This window comes from Chrysemys picta, chromosome 2, assembly GCF_011386835.1.
Source record: "Chrysemys picta bellii isolate R12L10 chromosome 2, ASM1138683v2, whole genome shotgun sequence".
In the NCBI taxonomy this organism is placed as follows: domain Eukaryota; kingdom Metazoa; phylum Chordata; order Testudines; family Emydidae; genus Chrysemys; species Chrysemys picta.
Genome location: NC_088792.1, coordinates 148,813,436 through 148,828,610, shown reverse-complemented (window position 1 = coordinate 148,828,610; position 15,175 = coordinate 148,813,436). Strand labels below are relative to the sequence as shown.

At 51.2% G+C, this 15,175-nt stretch overlaps 1 protein-coding gene across 1 annotated transcript in view; it reads left to right on the top strand.

The window, feature by feature from the left end:
- FER1L5 (fer-1 like family member 5) overlaps window positions 1-15,175 on the top strand; it is a 97,278-nt gene that overhangs the window by 58,341 nt on the left and 23,762 nt on the right. Inside the window, 11 exon segments of the mRNA XM_065582458.1 lie at window positions 85-199; window positions 634-736; window positions 1,356-1,519; window positions 1,931-2,107; window positions 2,809-2,974; window positions 3,221-3,298; window positions 5,111-5,292; window positions 5,395-5,553; window positions 13,315-13,413; window positions 14,340-14,628; window positions 14,631-14,990. Of these exon segments, the coding sequence (XP_065438530.1) occupies window positions 85-199; window positions 634-736; window positions 1,356-1,519; window positions 1,931-2,107; window positions 2,809-2,974; window positions 3,221-3,298; window positions 5,111-5,292; window positions 5,395-5,553; window positions 13,315-13,413; window positions 14,340-14,628; window positions 14,631-14,990 (1,892 nt within the window).

Genomic DNA, 15,175 nt, shown 5'->3' with positions numbered 1-15,175 from the left:
CGCAGCGCTTTTCCAGCCAACCCTTTGGAAAAGCCATGAGATGAGACTCCTGCGTTCCTGACTTTGCCCTGGCCTCCCATGCAGGCTGCTGCTGGATACTGAGACCAACCACAGTGAGGTGCTGGAGGAGGTGTATGAGAACGAGAGTCGGCAGCCAGGGGAAGAGTGGGCCCCAGCCCCTTCTCCCAACACCGATGCGGTGAGGGGTGCGGGCAGCACTGGCTGGTGGGAGGTGTCATCTTGGAGGTTGTTTTTCATTCATCTGTGCCACTAAACCAGAACTTCTCCAGCCCTTGTCTGGAATATATACCAGCTGCAGCCTGAGCCTGGCTTTCCTGCCCGCCCTGGTTTGCGTCCCCCTCTTCCCGGGGATGCCCAGAGGCTTTGGTCTCCGTGGTGCTGACACTTTCCCTGGGCCCTGGTCTCTGAGGACATGATTTGCAAAGGGGCTCAGCCCCCAGCAGCTCCCACTGTGACACTCAGGGCTGGATGCGTCAGAGGGCTCGGCCCGCAATGGGCTGGGCTCTCCAGAGAGGCTGGCCCCAACCGTGGCTGCTGGACCCTTCTAAAAGTTCCGGGGCACCTCCAGCAAACATGCTCAGCTCCACATTTCCCCCGTTGTCTCGGTTCCAGGGCGGAGCCGCCGTCTCCCCAAAGGAAGGGATCGTGTGCCCTAAGGGCTGGCACTTTGAGGAAGGCTGGAGGGTGGAGGTGAACCGAGCTGTGGATGAGTCTGGTAAGTGGTTTCCGGGGAATCGGTGTGGCTGCTGAGGCTGTGAGGTGGAGCGATCAGAGAGCCAGGACCAAGCTGCTGCCCACCCTGACTTGTGGGGCTCAGTGCTGACTGTGTTGCCCTGGGCACGTCCTGAAGGGTCTGTGGGGCAATCTCTGCGAGGGCCATTCAGCAGCCCAGAGTAATGAGTTTAGCGGGTTTCCAGCAGACAAGTGGGCCTCAAGGATCACACCCCCCCGGCACAAGCTGCCCATCTTGCTGGCAGCCTCAGCAGATAGGCCATGGACACTGCGCTCCCCCATCGCCCTTGGAGGAGGCAGCTCCAGACCTGGGCTGGTGGGCACCTGGGGGGTGTGAGGGGAGTTTCCTAGGCTGTCCCTGCTGTCGGACAGGGAGGGCTGGTGCATGAACACCTGTACTGGGTGCAGCTTCTCCCTGCCAGCCTCAGTCACAGGATCAGCACCTTGTCCAGCCCAGGCGGGTGGGGAGTGAGCCCAGGCAGCAGGAGAGGCCAGGCAGGAGGTTGCCTGGTTTCATGAGGGAGAATCTGATCGCCAGGATGTGAGCACGCCTGCCTGGGGCCTTCTCCCAGGTCCTGATGGCAGCACGGCTCCTCTCTCAGGCTGGGAGTACGGCATTGGTATCCCCCCCACCGGAACACCCCAGTCCTGGAATGCAACAGAGAAGACATACCACACGCACCGGCGTCGGCGCTGGCTGCGGAGACGCTGTCGGGACCTGAACGCTCAGACCCAGGAGCAGGAAATCGCCTCCTTTCTCCAGCTGGTAAGTGGTGGGAGTGGCCGAGGTCAGGGGCTGTGCTCATGGTGCCTGTGGGGCTGGCTCGGAAGGGGCTGCTCCCAGCACCCTAGGGGTGAGAGAGCGTCAGACACACACCGCACTGCGAGGACAAACCCTCAGCTGGTGTAAGGCAGCCTGACTCCTCTGCAAATCACTGGGGTTCCACCGAAGTCAACTGAGCTGTTTGGAGACGCCCCACCAGGTTCATGGATTGTACCTGAGCCTCTGGAGTCTGCAGAACGGAGCTGGGAAGCTCCAAAGTGTCTCAGGGTGAAAGCTGGTGGCCGGGGAGGGGAATTGCTTCGGGGGAATCTTAGGGAGGGTCAGGATTGAATCTGAGCTGGATCCTTGCGGTGCAGCTCTTCCCCCTTTCTCAGGCCTGTCCCACTTTTGCAGCACTCTACAGGGAAGCCAGCGGAAGAGGACACCTGGGAATATGCCTCCTTTTTTGGCTGGAAGTTCCACCTGCAGCCCCGGCCGCATGACACTTACCGGCGGCGCTGCTGGCGCAGGAAGCTCGTGCCCGTGCATCCCACCAGGGTGGCTCCCATTTTCCTCTTGGAGGGCTCCCTGGTAAGAGGCCAGGCAGCAAAGGGGCATCACCTTTGGCTGTTCATTTGGCCGCTGTTCTAAGCAAGATGCTGTCCCTGGCTGGCCAAACGCTAGAACCCCTCCCCCCATCGCCTGGCCAGACCCACGCAGACCCATGCACTCGGCATGACGGGAACTGGGAGGCTCGTAGGCAGCAGCCTTGCAGAGTGAGCCAACAGGAGGCTTCCCCAAGGCAGGCAGATCTCAGCCGGAAACCCCCTGGCCGCGGCTGATCCAGTAGGAGCTGTGCATGCAGCCCCTGGCCCATTGTCTCCAGTTGGAGCCTCTCTTCTTTCCTCTCCCAGAAAGCACCTGCCCAGCCACTAGCACAAACCCCTGGCCCAAAGCAGGGTCCCCATAGGCCAGAGAGGGCTGATTGACACAGAAGGGTCAACTTGCCCCAAGGTAGCTCACAGCCCCAAGGCAGGCTGCTTCTGACCCCCAGGGAGACGCAGCCATAGAGAGCGATGATGGGGGGTGGTTACAGCAGAGGGGGAGGAAGTGGTGGTTGTGTTAGTGAGGATGTATAGCCGGGGCGGGGGCTATAGACTCCAGTGGAGTTGGAAACAGGAAGCAGGATCTGCAGCCGGAAGGGGGTGCTGAGGGCATCCTGGCAGTGAGAGCTCCACCCGGAGCTCCTGCAGCTGAGGGTGCCCAGGGACTGAGGGCTGCTCTCTGCTCAGGGTGTGGAGTTTGAAGATCAAGAGAAGGAGGAAGGAGAGGAGGAGGAGAAAGAGAAACAGAAGGAGCGAGAGAAAAAGATCCTGGAAGGGGGAGAGAGAGAGAAGAGGTCCCCAGCCCAGAACATCCTGCAGCTGAACACTCCTCTGATCACCTGTGTCTTCCAGCGTGAGTCACTAGCATGGAGGGGATCACACCCGGCCCCAGAGCCCCCCACATCTGTCCCTCCATCCGCTGGTTTCAGGGCCCCTGCGATCATTGGCTCCTCCTGGGCCCCTCTCCATGGACAGAGTGAGGGATTGAAGCCTCTGCAGCTGGGCCCTGGATGGTGGCAGGAATGGGGGGACACCGCCGGGCACCTCTGCGTAAGTGAGGAGGAGTGTGGGTGAGACCTGTGAACTCTTCATATTCCAGAGCCCAATTACTACCAGCTGCACTGCTACATCTACCAAGCCAGGGATCTGACACCGAGCGATGGCAGGAGCTCCTCCGGTAGGTGACATGAGGCAAACCCCACCACCCTCAACACATGCCGCCTCAGACCTTCCCTGCTGTACCCCACCCATCTCCTGGCACCCCCAGATCATAACGCCTGGGAGCCTAACACAAATAACTCCTGGTATAACCCTCCAAGGCCAGACAGGTCCCCTCTGTTGGGCATGGGAGCTCTGAATGGCCTACGCTGTACAAACAGTGGCCCTATGGGTTCCCTGCTGCTGGACGTACACTGTCCAACGGGCTGCATGGTGCCCCTCAGATAGGCCAGTTCTACATCTCTCCCACGCCGCTATGTCCAGATGCGAATACTGAGACGCTGCCCGCTCTGACAGATTCCTACAGGACTGGAGTGGACGTATTATTCCTTGACTTTAGCAAAGCTTTTGATACGGTCTCCCACAGTATTCTTTCCAGCAAGTTAAAGAAGTATGGGCTGGATGAATGGACTATAAGTTGGATAGAAAGCTGGCTAGATCGTCGGGCTCAATGGGTAGTGATCAATGGCTCCATGTCTAGTTGGCAGCTGGTATCAAGCGGAGTGCCCCAAGGGTCAGTCCTGGGGCCAGTTTTGTTCAATATCTTCATTAATGATCTGGAGGATGGCATGGACTGCACCCTCAGCAAGTTTGCAGATGACACTAAACTGGGAGGAGTGGTAGATACGCCGAAGGGTAGGGATAGGATACAGAGGGACCTAGACAAATTAGAGGATTGGGCCAAAAGAAACCTGATGAGGTTCAACAAGGACAAGTGCAGAGTCCTGCACTTAGGATGGAAGAATCCCATGGACTGCTCAGACTAGGGACCGAGTGGCTAGGCAGCAGTTCTGCAGAAAAGGACCTAGGGGTTACAGTGGATGAGAAGCTGGATATGAGTCAACCATGTGCCCTTGTTGCCAAGAAGGCTAACGGCATTTTGGGCTGTATAAGTATGAGCATTGCCAGCAGATCGAGGGACGTGATCATTCCCCTCCATTCAACATTGGTGAGGCCTCATCTGGAGTCCTGTGTCCAGTTTTGGGCCCCACTCTACAAGAAGGATGTGGAAAAAAGGATGTGGACTGGAATACATGACTTACGAGGAGAGGCTGAGGGAACTGGGATTGTTTAGTCTGCAGAAGAAAAGAATGAGGGGGGATTTGGTAGCTGCTTTCAAGTACCTGAAAGGGGGTTCCAAAGAGGATGGATCTAGGGCAGGTCTTCACTACATGGGGGGGTCCATTTAAGATACGCAAATTCAGCTACGCGAATAGCGTAGCTGAATTTGACCTATCGGAGCCGACTTACCCCGGTGTGAGGACGGCGGCAAAATCGACCTCCGCGGCTCCCTGTCGACGGCGCTTACTCCCACCTCTGCTGGTGGAGTAAGAGTGTCGATTCGGGGATCAATTGTCACGTCCCGACGAGACGCGATAATTCGATCCCCGAGAGATCGATTTCTACCCGCCGATTCAGGCGGGTAGTGTAGACCTAGCCCTAGACTTTTCTCAGTGGTACCAGATGACAGAACAAGGAGTAATGGTCTCAAGTTGCAGTGGGGGAGGTCTTGGTTGGATATTAGGAAAGACTGTTTCACTAGGAGGGTGGTGAAGCACTGGAATGGGTTACCTAGGGAGGTGGTGGAATCTCCATCCTTAGAGGTTTTTAAGGCCCGGCTTGACAAAGCCCTGGCTGGGATGATTTAGTTGGGGATTGGTCCTGCTTTGAGCAGGGGGTTGGACTAGATGACCTCCTGAGGTCTCTTCCAACCCTGAGATTCTATGACTCTATGACTGAACAGCCCGTCTCTCCCGTCTCCTTCCCCCAGATCCCTATGCCCACGTGTCCTTCCTGCACAGGAGCCAGCGCACACAGACCTTGACTGCCACCTTGAGCCCCAGCTGGGACCAGACCCTCATCTTCGACCATGTGCTGATTTACGGAGACCCCCAGGCCACCCGGCAGGACCCACCACTGGTGGTTTTGGAGTTGTTTGACCGGGATATCATTGTAAGTGCGAGATCCCAGGGAAGGGGGTAAAGGAGAAGCAGGTGAAGGGGATCTGCAGGCCCATGACTCACATGATCTGATCATGTCTCCTCTTTATATTAGGACAAGGATGACTTCCTGGGGAGGAGCATGTGTTCCCCACTGGTATGTCTGGATCTCGGATCCCGACACGTCCCCCGCCTCCAGTTGTATCCAATCACAAAGCAACAGAAGGAAGCGGGCGAGCTCTTAGCTGCCTTTGAGCTCCTATTGGATCCCAAGGTAAAAGGGGTGTGTGTTTTATTGGGGGGGTGTTTGCACAAGCTGAGGGGAGGGGTCACAAGCACTTTGGAGGACAGGACTAGAATTCAAAATGACCTTGACAAATTGGAGAGCTGGTCTGAAATCAACATGATGAAATTCAGTAGAGATCAGGGCAAAATACTGCGTGTAGAAGGAAAACTCAAATGCACAAATACAAACGGGGAATAACTGGTTAGGTGGTAGTACTGGCTAGGTGAAAAGGATCTGGGGGTTATAGTGGCTCACACACTGAATATGAGTCAACAGTGTGATAGTGCAAAAAAGGCTCTCCCTTGTAGATTGAGCCCATTACTTCTTGTCCTGCCTTCAGTGAACATGGCGAACAATTGGTCACCGTCCTCTTTATTACTGAAATCTGGTGGGCTGATTCCCATGACTAGAATGTTAAAATCAATGGTTATAACCTATTTAGGAAGGAGCAAGTGGGCAAAAAATGTATGTCAGAAATGGCATTATCTGCTTCTGAGTTGCTGATTATTTGGAAGAGAACATTCTTGAATGCTTATGGATCAATGTTCTAATGGCTAACGCACAAGATGAGGTATTAGTTGGTGTCTGCAACCAACCACCAAATCCCACAAATGAACAGGATAACTGCTTCCTTACGCACCTATCTACAATGTGTAGGGGAAAACTATATCATCATGGGGGACTTCAGTCTGAATGGCACATGCTGAAAGTCTCATGCTGCCAGAACTAGAACATCCTTGGAATTTCTAAATACTAGAGATGACAATTTCCTAACTCAAAAAGTGCTGCATCCAAGACAGAGAATTCTGTATTAGACCTGGTCTTGACAGATAAAGAAGAACTGATCACAGAACTAAATATTAATGGTAACTTATGATCATGACTTGATCACCTTTATAATGTACAAACAGAATGAAGTCCAGACCAGTGATATATATACTTGGTATTGTAAAATGGCCAAATTCACAAAACTGAAAACAATCATCTTCAAGTATTTAATCCAAAAAATGTGGATGGTAAGTGGGAATTGTTTAAGAACACATTACTAGATGCCCAAAAAGGCACAATCCCAAAATTGAAGAAGGCCATACTGGTTTTAAAAAAATGACCTGGTTTAGAGGGGAAATTAAGGCAGTTATACAAAATAAAATAAATAAATGGAAGAAAGGAGAAGTTGATAATAAGTTAATATAAATCAGAAGCTATAAATTGTAGAAAATTGATAAGGGAAGCAAAGGGACAGAAGGAGACGTCTATGACCAGCAGAGTTAAGGACAATAAGAAGGAGCTTTTTAAGTATTTTAGGAACAAAAAAGTATCCTGACAATTGTATTGGTCCCTTACTAGATGGAAATGGTACAACCATCAATAATAATGCAGAAAAGGCAGAAGTGTTCAATAACTATTTCTGTTCTCTATTTGGGAAAAAAACAGATGTAGTGTCATCATGTGAGAACACTCTTTCCATTCCACTAGTATCTCATGAGGGTGTTAAACAGCAACTACTAAAGTTAGACATTTTTAAATCAGCAAATCCAGATAACTTTCTGTGACCGTTCTCAGGGTACCCCGGACTGTGAGTCACCTTGTGGCCCCCCTGTCTTCAGTGAGAAGGAGTCTTGCTTGTGCTTCACTGGGTGTCATCTCCCGATACCACCAGCCTGTTAGCATTCTCCTCTGGGCTATACTAGACCTTACTTGGCCTTACAGGTTAATAATCCCAGATCCCAATGCCCTTTGAAGCATTCCCCGGCCGAGCCTATAGCCCCATCCCCTGAACACTCACAGAAATACCAGGGAAGGACCAATGTACACACCAGCCTGTCTGATTCAGCTGACACTCAGCACCTTGCTTAACATCACAGCACTGAGATATATTAATAGTGAAAACAAGAATAAGTTTATTATCAAATATTCAAGGTTCAAGTGATAGTACGAATATTGGAAACAAATGGTTACATATAAAACTAAATCAGAGCATGCCTTCTAGAGACTAAACTTAACTAACAAGTTAACCACCTGTCCAAAGAAGTTCATCTCACCCCAAAGTGCTTTGCAGCTTTTCAGTCAAGGTTGGCTGAGATCCCATTTTCACGAATACAGACGCACTATCCATTTACTTCCTAGGTGAAGGGTAAAGGGGTGTCGTCTTTGCCTTCTACTTATAATCTCCAAAGTTCATTGCCTGTGCTCAGAGACACAATAACCACCCCTGGTTTATTTTTCCATGCACTGCTTCCCTGTTGACTGCATATTTAAGTAGGCTAGAGTACAGTGTGTTAGCATACAATGCTTCGTTTCCATCCTGGCAGAGAGACAGGGGAATAAACATCTCTTGTCTGACAGAAAACCTGCTTTTTTCACCTCTGCCGGTGACTCAGACCTTGATTCAGACTCTAAGAACATATCTTCAATCTATGTACATAACTCCTTATGTACATACATTTCACAGTGATATTAATGACCAATATGACACTGGCTTTCATTTGCGACCTCACAAGACATTCTGTGGCAAACCAGAATGTATATAACAGAATCAGGACATTCCTGTAACCCCCTTGCCTGTTGGCATTAAGGGGTTTTGGGGTCACATTTGCATCCAAGAGTTTTAAAAGAGCTGGCTGAGGAGCTCGCTTGACTGTTCATGTTGATTTTCAATAAGTCTTGGAATACCAGGCATGTTCCATGGAAGAAAGCTAAAGTTGTGCCAATATTTAAAAAGAGTATGACCCAGGTAATTGTAGGCCTGTCAGTCTGGCACCAATCCCGGGCAAGATAATGGAGCTGTTGATATGGGACTCGATTAATAAAGAATTAATGGAGGGTAATATACTTCATGCCAATCAACATGGGTTTATGGAAAATAGATACTGTCAAACTAACTTGATATCCCTTTCTGATGCGATTATAAATTTGGTTGCTAAAGGTAATAGTGTTGATATAATATACTTAGACTTTTGTAAATCATTGACTTGGTACTGCATAACATTTTGATTAAAAAACTAGAACAATATAAAATTAACATGGCACTCAGTAAATGGATTAAAAACCGACTAAGTGATAGGTCTCAAAATGTAATTGTAAATGGGGAATCATCATTGACCGGGTGTATTTCTAGTGGGGCCCTGCAGGGATCAGTTCTTGGCCCTACGCTATTTAACATGTTTTGAATGACCTGGAAGAAAACATAAAATCATCCCTGATAAAGTTTGCAGATGACACACAAACTGGGGGAGTAGTAAATCACAAAAAAGACAGGTCACTGATATAGAGCGACCTGAATCACTTGGTAAGCTGGACGCAAACAAACAATATGTGTTTTAATACAGCTAAATGTAAATGTGCACATCTGGGAACGAAGAACGTAGGCCATACTTACAGGCTGGGGGACTCTGTCCTGGGAACCAGGGACTCTGAAAAAGATTGGGGGGTCACGGTGGATAATCAGTGGAACATGAGCTCCCAGTGTGATGATGTGGCCGAAAGGGCTAATGCGCTCCTTGGATGGATAAACAGGGGAATCTCAAGTAGGAGCAGAGAGGTTATTTCACCTCTGTATTTGGCACTGGTGCAACCGCTGCTGGGATCCTGTGTCCAGTTCTGAAGCCCACAATTCAAGAAGGATGTTGATAAATTGGAGAGGGTGCAGAGAAGAGCCATGAAAATTATTAAAGGATTAGAAAACCTGCCTGAGAGTGATAGACTCAAGGAGCTCAATCTTTTTAGCTTGTCAAAGAGAAGATGACTTAATTGCAGTCTAAAAGTACCTACATGGGGAACAAATGTTTAATAATTGGGCTTCTCATTCTAGCAGAGGAAGGTCTAACACAATCCAATGGCTGGAAGTTGAAGCTAGACAAATTCAGACTGCAAAGAAGTGGAAGCTTGGACAGATGACTAGGGAGGAGTATTAAAATATTGCTCCAGCATGTAGGGGAGTAATCAGGAAGGCCAAAGCACAGCTGGAGTTGCAGTTAGCAAGGGTTTGAAGGGTAACAAGAAGGGTTGCTACAGGTATGTTAGCAACAAGAAGGTGGTCAGGGAAAGTGTGGGCCCCTTACTGAATGGGGGAGGCAACCTAGTGACAGATGATGTGGAAAAAGCTGAAGTACTCAATGCTTTTTTTGCCTCGGTCTTCACAGACAAGGTCAGCTCCCAGACTGCTGCACTGGGCAGCACAGTATGGGGAGGAAGTGAGCTGCCCTCAATGGTAAAAGACAGGGCCGCCTCCAGCATTTCCGCCGCCCCAAGCAAAAAAAAAATGCCGCGATCGATGGCGGCAATTGGAAAAAAAAAAAAAAAGACGTGATCACGATCAGCGGCGGCAATTGGAAAAAAAAAAAAAAAGCTGTGATCGGCGGCGGCAGTCCAGCGGCAGATCCTTCACTCCTAGAGGGAGTGAGGGACCTGCCACCCCCGAATTGCCGCAGGTGCCGCCCCTCTTCCTTGGCTGCCCCAAGCACCTGCTTGTTAAGCTGGTGCCTGGAGCCGGCCTTGGTGAAAGAACAGGTTAAGAACTATTTAGAAAAGCTGGACATGCCCAAGTCCATGGGGCCGGATCTAATGCATCTGAGGATGCTCAGGGAGTTGGCGGATGTGATTGCAGAGCCATTGGCCATTATCTTTGAAAATTAGTGGCAATCAGGGGAGGTCCCGGACGATTGGAAAAAGGCAAATATAGTGCCCATCTTTAAAAAAGGGAAGAAGGAGAATCTGGGGAACTACAGACTCACCTCAGTCCCTGGAAAAATCATGGAGCAGGTGCTGAAGGAATCCATTTTTAAGCACTTGGAGGAGAGGATTGATCATGGATTCACCAACGGCAAGTCATGCCTGACCAACCTGATTGCCTTCTATGATGAGATAACTGGCTCTGTGGATATGGGGAAAGCAGTGGACATGATATACCTTGACTTTTGATACGGTCTCCCACGGTATTCTTGCCGGCAAGTTAAAGAAGTATGGATTGGATGAATGGACTGGAAGGTGGATAGAAAGATGGCTAGATTGTCGGGCTCAACAGGTAGTGATCAATGGCTCAATGTCCAGTTGGCAGCCAGTATCAAGTGAGGTGCCCCAGGGGTTGGTCCTGGGGCCAGTTTTGTTCAACAACTTCATTAATGATCTGGAGGATGGCGTGGACTGCACCCTCAGCAAGTTCACAGATGACACTAAGCTAGGGGGAAAGGTAAATACACTGGAGGGTAGGGATAGGATCCAGAGTGACCTAGACAAATTGGAAGATTGGGCCAAAAGAAATCTGATGAGGTTCAACAAGGACAAGTGCAGAGTCCTGTACTTATGAAGGAAGAATCCCATGTACTGCTACATGCTGGGGACTGACTGGCTAAGCGGCAGTTCTGCAGAAAAGGACCTGGGGGATTACAGTGGACAAGAATCTGAATATGAGTCAGCAGTGTGCCCTCGTTGCCAAGAAGGCTAATGGCACATTGGGCTGCATTAGTAGGAGCACTGCCAGCAGATCAAGGGAAGTGATTATTCCCCTGTATTCGGCATTGGTGAGGCCACATCTGGAGTATTGTGTCCAGTTTTGGGCCCCCCACTACAAGAAGGATGTGAACAAATTGGAGGGAGTCCAGTGGAGGGCAACATAAATGATTAGGGGGCTGGGGCACATGACTTATGAGGAGAGGCTGAGCGAACTGGGCTTGTTTAGTCTACAGAAAAGAAGAGTGAGTTGGGATTTGATAGCAGCCATCAACTACCTGAAGGGGGTTCCAAAGAGGATGGAGCTCGGCTGTTCTCAGTGGTGGCAGATGACAGAACAAGGAGAAATGGTCTCAAGTTGCAGTGGGGGAGGTCTAGGTTGGATATTAGGAAAAATATTTCACTAAGAGGATGGTGAAGCACTTGAATGGGTTACCTAGGGAGGTGGTGGAATCTCCATCCTTAGAGGTTTTTAAGACCCGGCTTGACAAAGCCCTGGCTGGGATGATTTAGTTGGTGTTGGTCCTGCTTTGAGCAGGGGGTTGGACTAGATGACCTCCTGAGGTTTCTTCCAACCCTAATCTTCTATGATTCTATGAAATAAGGTGTACATTTTTAACAGCGAGAGTAATTAACCATTGGAACAAATTACCAAGGGTTGTGGTGGATTCTCCATCACTGACCATTTTAAAATCAAGAGTGGATGTTTTCTAACAGATCTGCTCTAGGAATGACTGTGGCGCAGGCCTCTGGCCTGTGCGAAACAGGAGTTCAGACTAGATGATCACAATGGTCCCTTCTGGCCTTGGAATCCATGGATCTTTCTAACAGCCCTTAACATATTTGAAGACTGTTATCAGGTCCCCCCTCAGTCTGCTTTTCTCAATGCTAAATGTGCCCATTTTCTTTAACCTTTCCTCCTAGATAAGGTTTTCTAAATCTTGTATCATTTTTGTTGCTCTCCTCCGGATGCTTCCAATTTGTCCACATCTTTCCTTAAGTGTGGCACATCTTTAAATATGTAAAAAGTTGTTATAAGGAAGATGGTGATTAACTGTCTTCCATTAGAGACACAAGGTGGGGGAAGTAATAACTTTTATTGGACCAACTTCTGTTGGCGAGAGAGCCAAGCTGGTGAGCCGCACAGAGCTCATCCTCGGGTGTGGAAAAGGCACCCCGAGTGTCCCAGCTAAACACAGGTTTGAACGGATAGTTCAGCGTAAGTAGTTAGCACACGTTCGAATGGACCATTCAAGGTGAAGTGGCCTGTTAACACCCCTGAAGTCACAGGACAAATAGGGGGATCAGTGGGTTACAGATTGTTGTAATAAACAATAAATCCAGTGTCTTTATTAAGACTTAATAAAACGCTGGATTAATGGTTTATTGGGGGTTACACTAGATGACCCTTGAGGTCCCTTCTAACCCTACAATTCTATGACAATCTGTCCCTTCTAACTCTACAATCTGTAACCCACTTACCCCCTTTTTGTCCTGTGACTACAGGGGTCCCTTATAATATGTGCTATTTATGCTAAACTATCTGTTCAATCTTGTCTTTGGCTGTGACACTCAGAGAACCTTTCCCAGTGCTGAAGCTCTGGGCTTGAAAGCTTCTCTCTCATCAACAGGAATGGGTACAATACAAGATATGACCTCACCCACCTTGTCTCTCTAATATCCTGGGACCGACACAGCTGCAACAACACTGTATACAGCTGTTTTACACGGCCACCAAGGGTAGGACAAGAAGGAATTGGCTTAGTTTGCAGCAAGCGAGATTTAGGTTCGATATTAGGAAAAACTTTCTAACTCTGAGGGGAGTTGAGCTCTGGAACAGGCTTCCAAGGGAGGTTGTAGAATCCCCGTCACTGGAGGTTTTGAAGACCAGGTGGGCAAACACTGTCAGGCCTGGTCTAGGTTTACTGGGTCCTGCCCCAGTGAGGGGGATGGACGAGTTGTCCCGGGACTGGCAGACATCACATCACTCATCCTGATGGAGAATCTCAGGAGAGTTCCAACCGAACAGGTGTCTCCAACACAAAAGTTAAGCTCTACCTCAGCCTCTTTGCTGGCATTCCCAGGAATGGTGAGCAACAGCGACTGAGCCCCCTGGCCCATGTAGCAGGGTCCCTGAGGGCTGGAGGGGTCACTTTAGCACGGGGCACGATGTGGAAGCCAGAGGAATTGCCCTTGGCTGCCAGTCCTGGTCCTTCCCCGGCACGAAAGTCCTCTGTCCGTTTTGTACAAAGTGCAGCCAAGCCAGAGCATCACACAACAGCCTTGTCCTTCCCCTCCCAGGATGGTGCACCAGGCCGCCTTCCCACCCCCTCCTGGAAGAACGGGGTCTACGTCATCCCTAGCGACATCCGGCCCACGCTGAGACTGATGGCCATTGAGGTGAGGGTGACAGCCAGGGCCCCTCTGCTCACGCAGACTCCAGGGCAGAAGCAGCTTGTTTGGTGGGAGGAGGAAACAAGCATCTGCTGCGGAGGGCACGTTGCGTTGCCAGAGGCGATGCCTGTTACTGCCACAGATCCTGCCATGCCATTGGCGTCAGCCACTATCTACCCCACAGGAGGGCCTTGCCAGCAGGGACTGGGGGACAGCGGGGATGGAGCTGGGAGGCCCCCTGCATGGGAACTGCTGCAGGCAGAGCTACGAAGATCAGACCAGCAGGTTGGGCAGAGGTCGATAGCCCCCAATGACCTGCAGGTGCTTCCCCTCCTGAGGGGACAGGCTGCTGCTCCTCATCAGCATGGGGATGGAGACGCCCAGGAAGTCCCGCCCTGCTCATCGCCTGGGGGCCGGGGCGAGGTTGCCCCTCCAGTCTAGTCACCGTGTCACTTCCCTCCACCCTGCTTCTCCCTTTGGTTAACCCCAGCCCCTCATTCCTGACTGTAACTCTCCTGTCACCCAGAACCATCCTTCTGCCTGGCACAAACACAGGCTGTCGCGTCTCCCTCTTCCCACCCACCACCTTGGCTGGCCAGGCAGGACATTGGTGGGAGTGGCTGGGGAGCCACTGTCACCAGCCCCTCCATTGCCCTCTGTGCCCCAGAGCAGTCCAGCCCATTCATCTCCCTGCTGGGCGTCCAATACACTCAGGGGGTGGCCAGGTGAGTTTTTCCGGCCTGGCTGGCTTCTAAGCTCTGTTCTGATTCTGAAACAGAGCCACATCAGCAGCTTCACCCCTGGCATCTTTGCCAGTGGGACTGGTGCTGAATCCATGAGCGCAAACTTGGCCCAGCTGGGCCCAGCCCACCCCTCCTTCGTGATGTCCATCCATGGTACAACCACACCATTCACCTCTTCCTCCCCTCCAGATCCTGGCCTGGGGCCTGCGGGGCCTGCAGAGCTACAACCTGCTGAGCGTCATGGCACCAAGCCTGGTGGTGGAGTGTGGAGGAGAGGCCATCCAGACAGCTCCCATCAGAGACCTCCACGAGAACCCCAACTTCCCAATCAATGTCTTCCTCATGAGAGTGGTGAGCAAGGCAGAAGCATGGGGCAGGGCGGCTCCACCCACTGCTTCTCAGCCACTTCCTTTCCTGCCTGCCTACATGGCTGGGTTGGGAGTCAGAGATGGTTGGAGAGTTCCAGGGACCACTTGATCCCACCGACCCACATCACCTCTAGCCCCGTGGCCGGCGTTGTCTGTCTGTCCATACAGTGCTCCATGGCTGAGTGTCTAGGTGCTGGCCCAGTTGCCTGCTCCTTCTGTTGCCTCCCCATGGAGCTCATGGACCTGCTTGCCACCCCGCAGCACCTGCCCATGGAAGAAGATTTAATGCCCCCCATCGAGCTGAAGGTCGTGGACAACCGGGAGTTTGGGTACAAGCCAGTGGTGGGCCAGGCCAGCGTGAGATCCCTGCGCCAGTACATGTGCGAGCCGTCCGCAGAGGGGCACCATCCCAGCCTGCCACCCCCAGGTACAGGCCAACCAATGAATCCCACTCACCATCCCCCATTCACCAGCCCAGCTCCCAGGACCTCTGGGGAACACTGTCTTTCTCCCATTGCTGGCAGGGACCTGCCAGACCCTCTCCTGTGGAACTATTGGGCCAAACCCCACGTTTCACTGGAGCCAGCCGTCTGGCACCATTGGCTCTGCCGGGCCGGGCTCCAGCATGGTGCCCGTGTGCTCTAACAGAAATGCTGC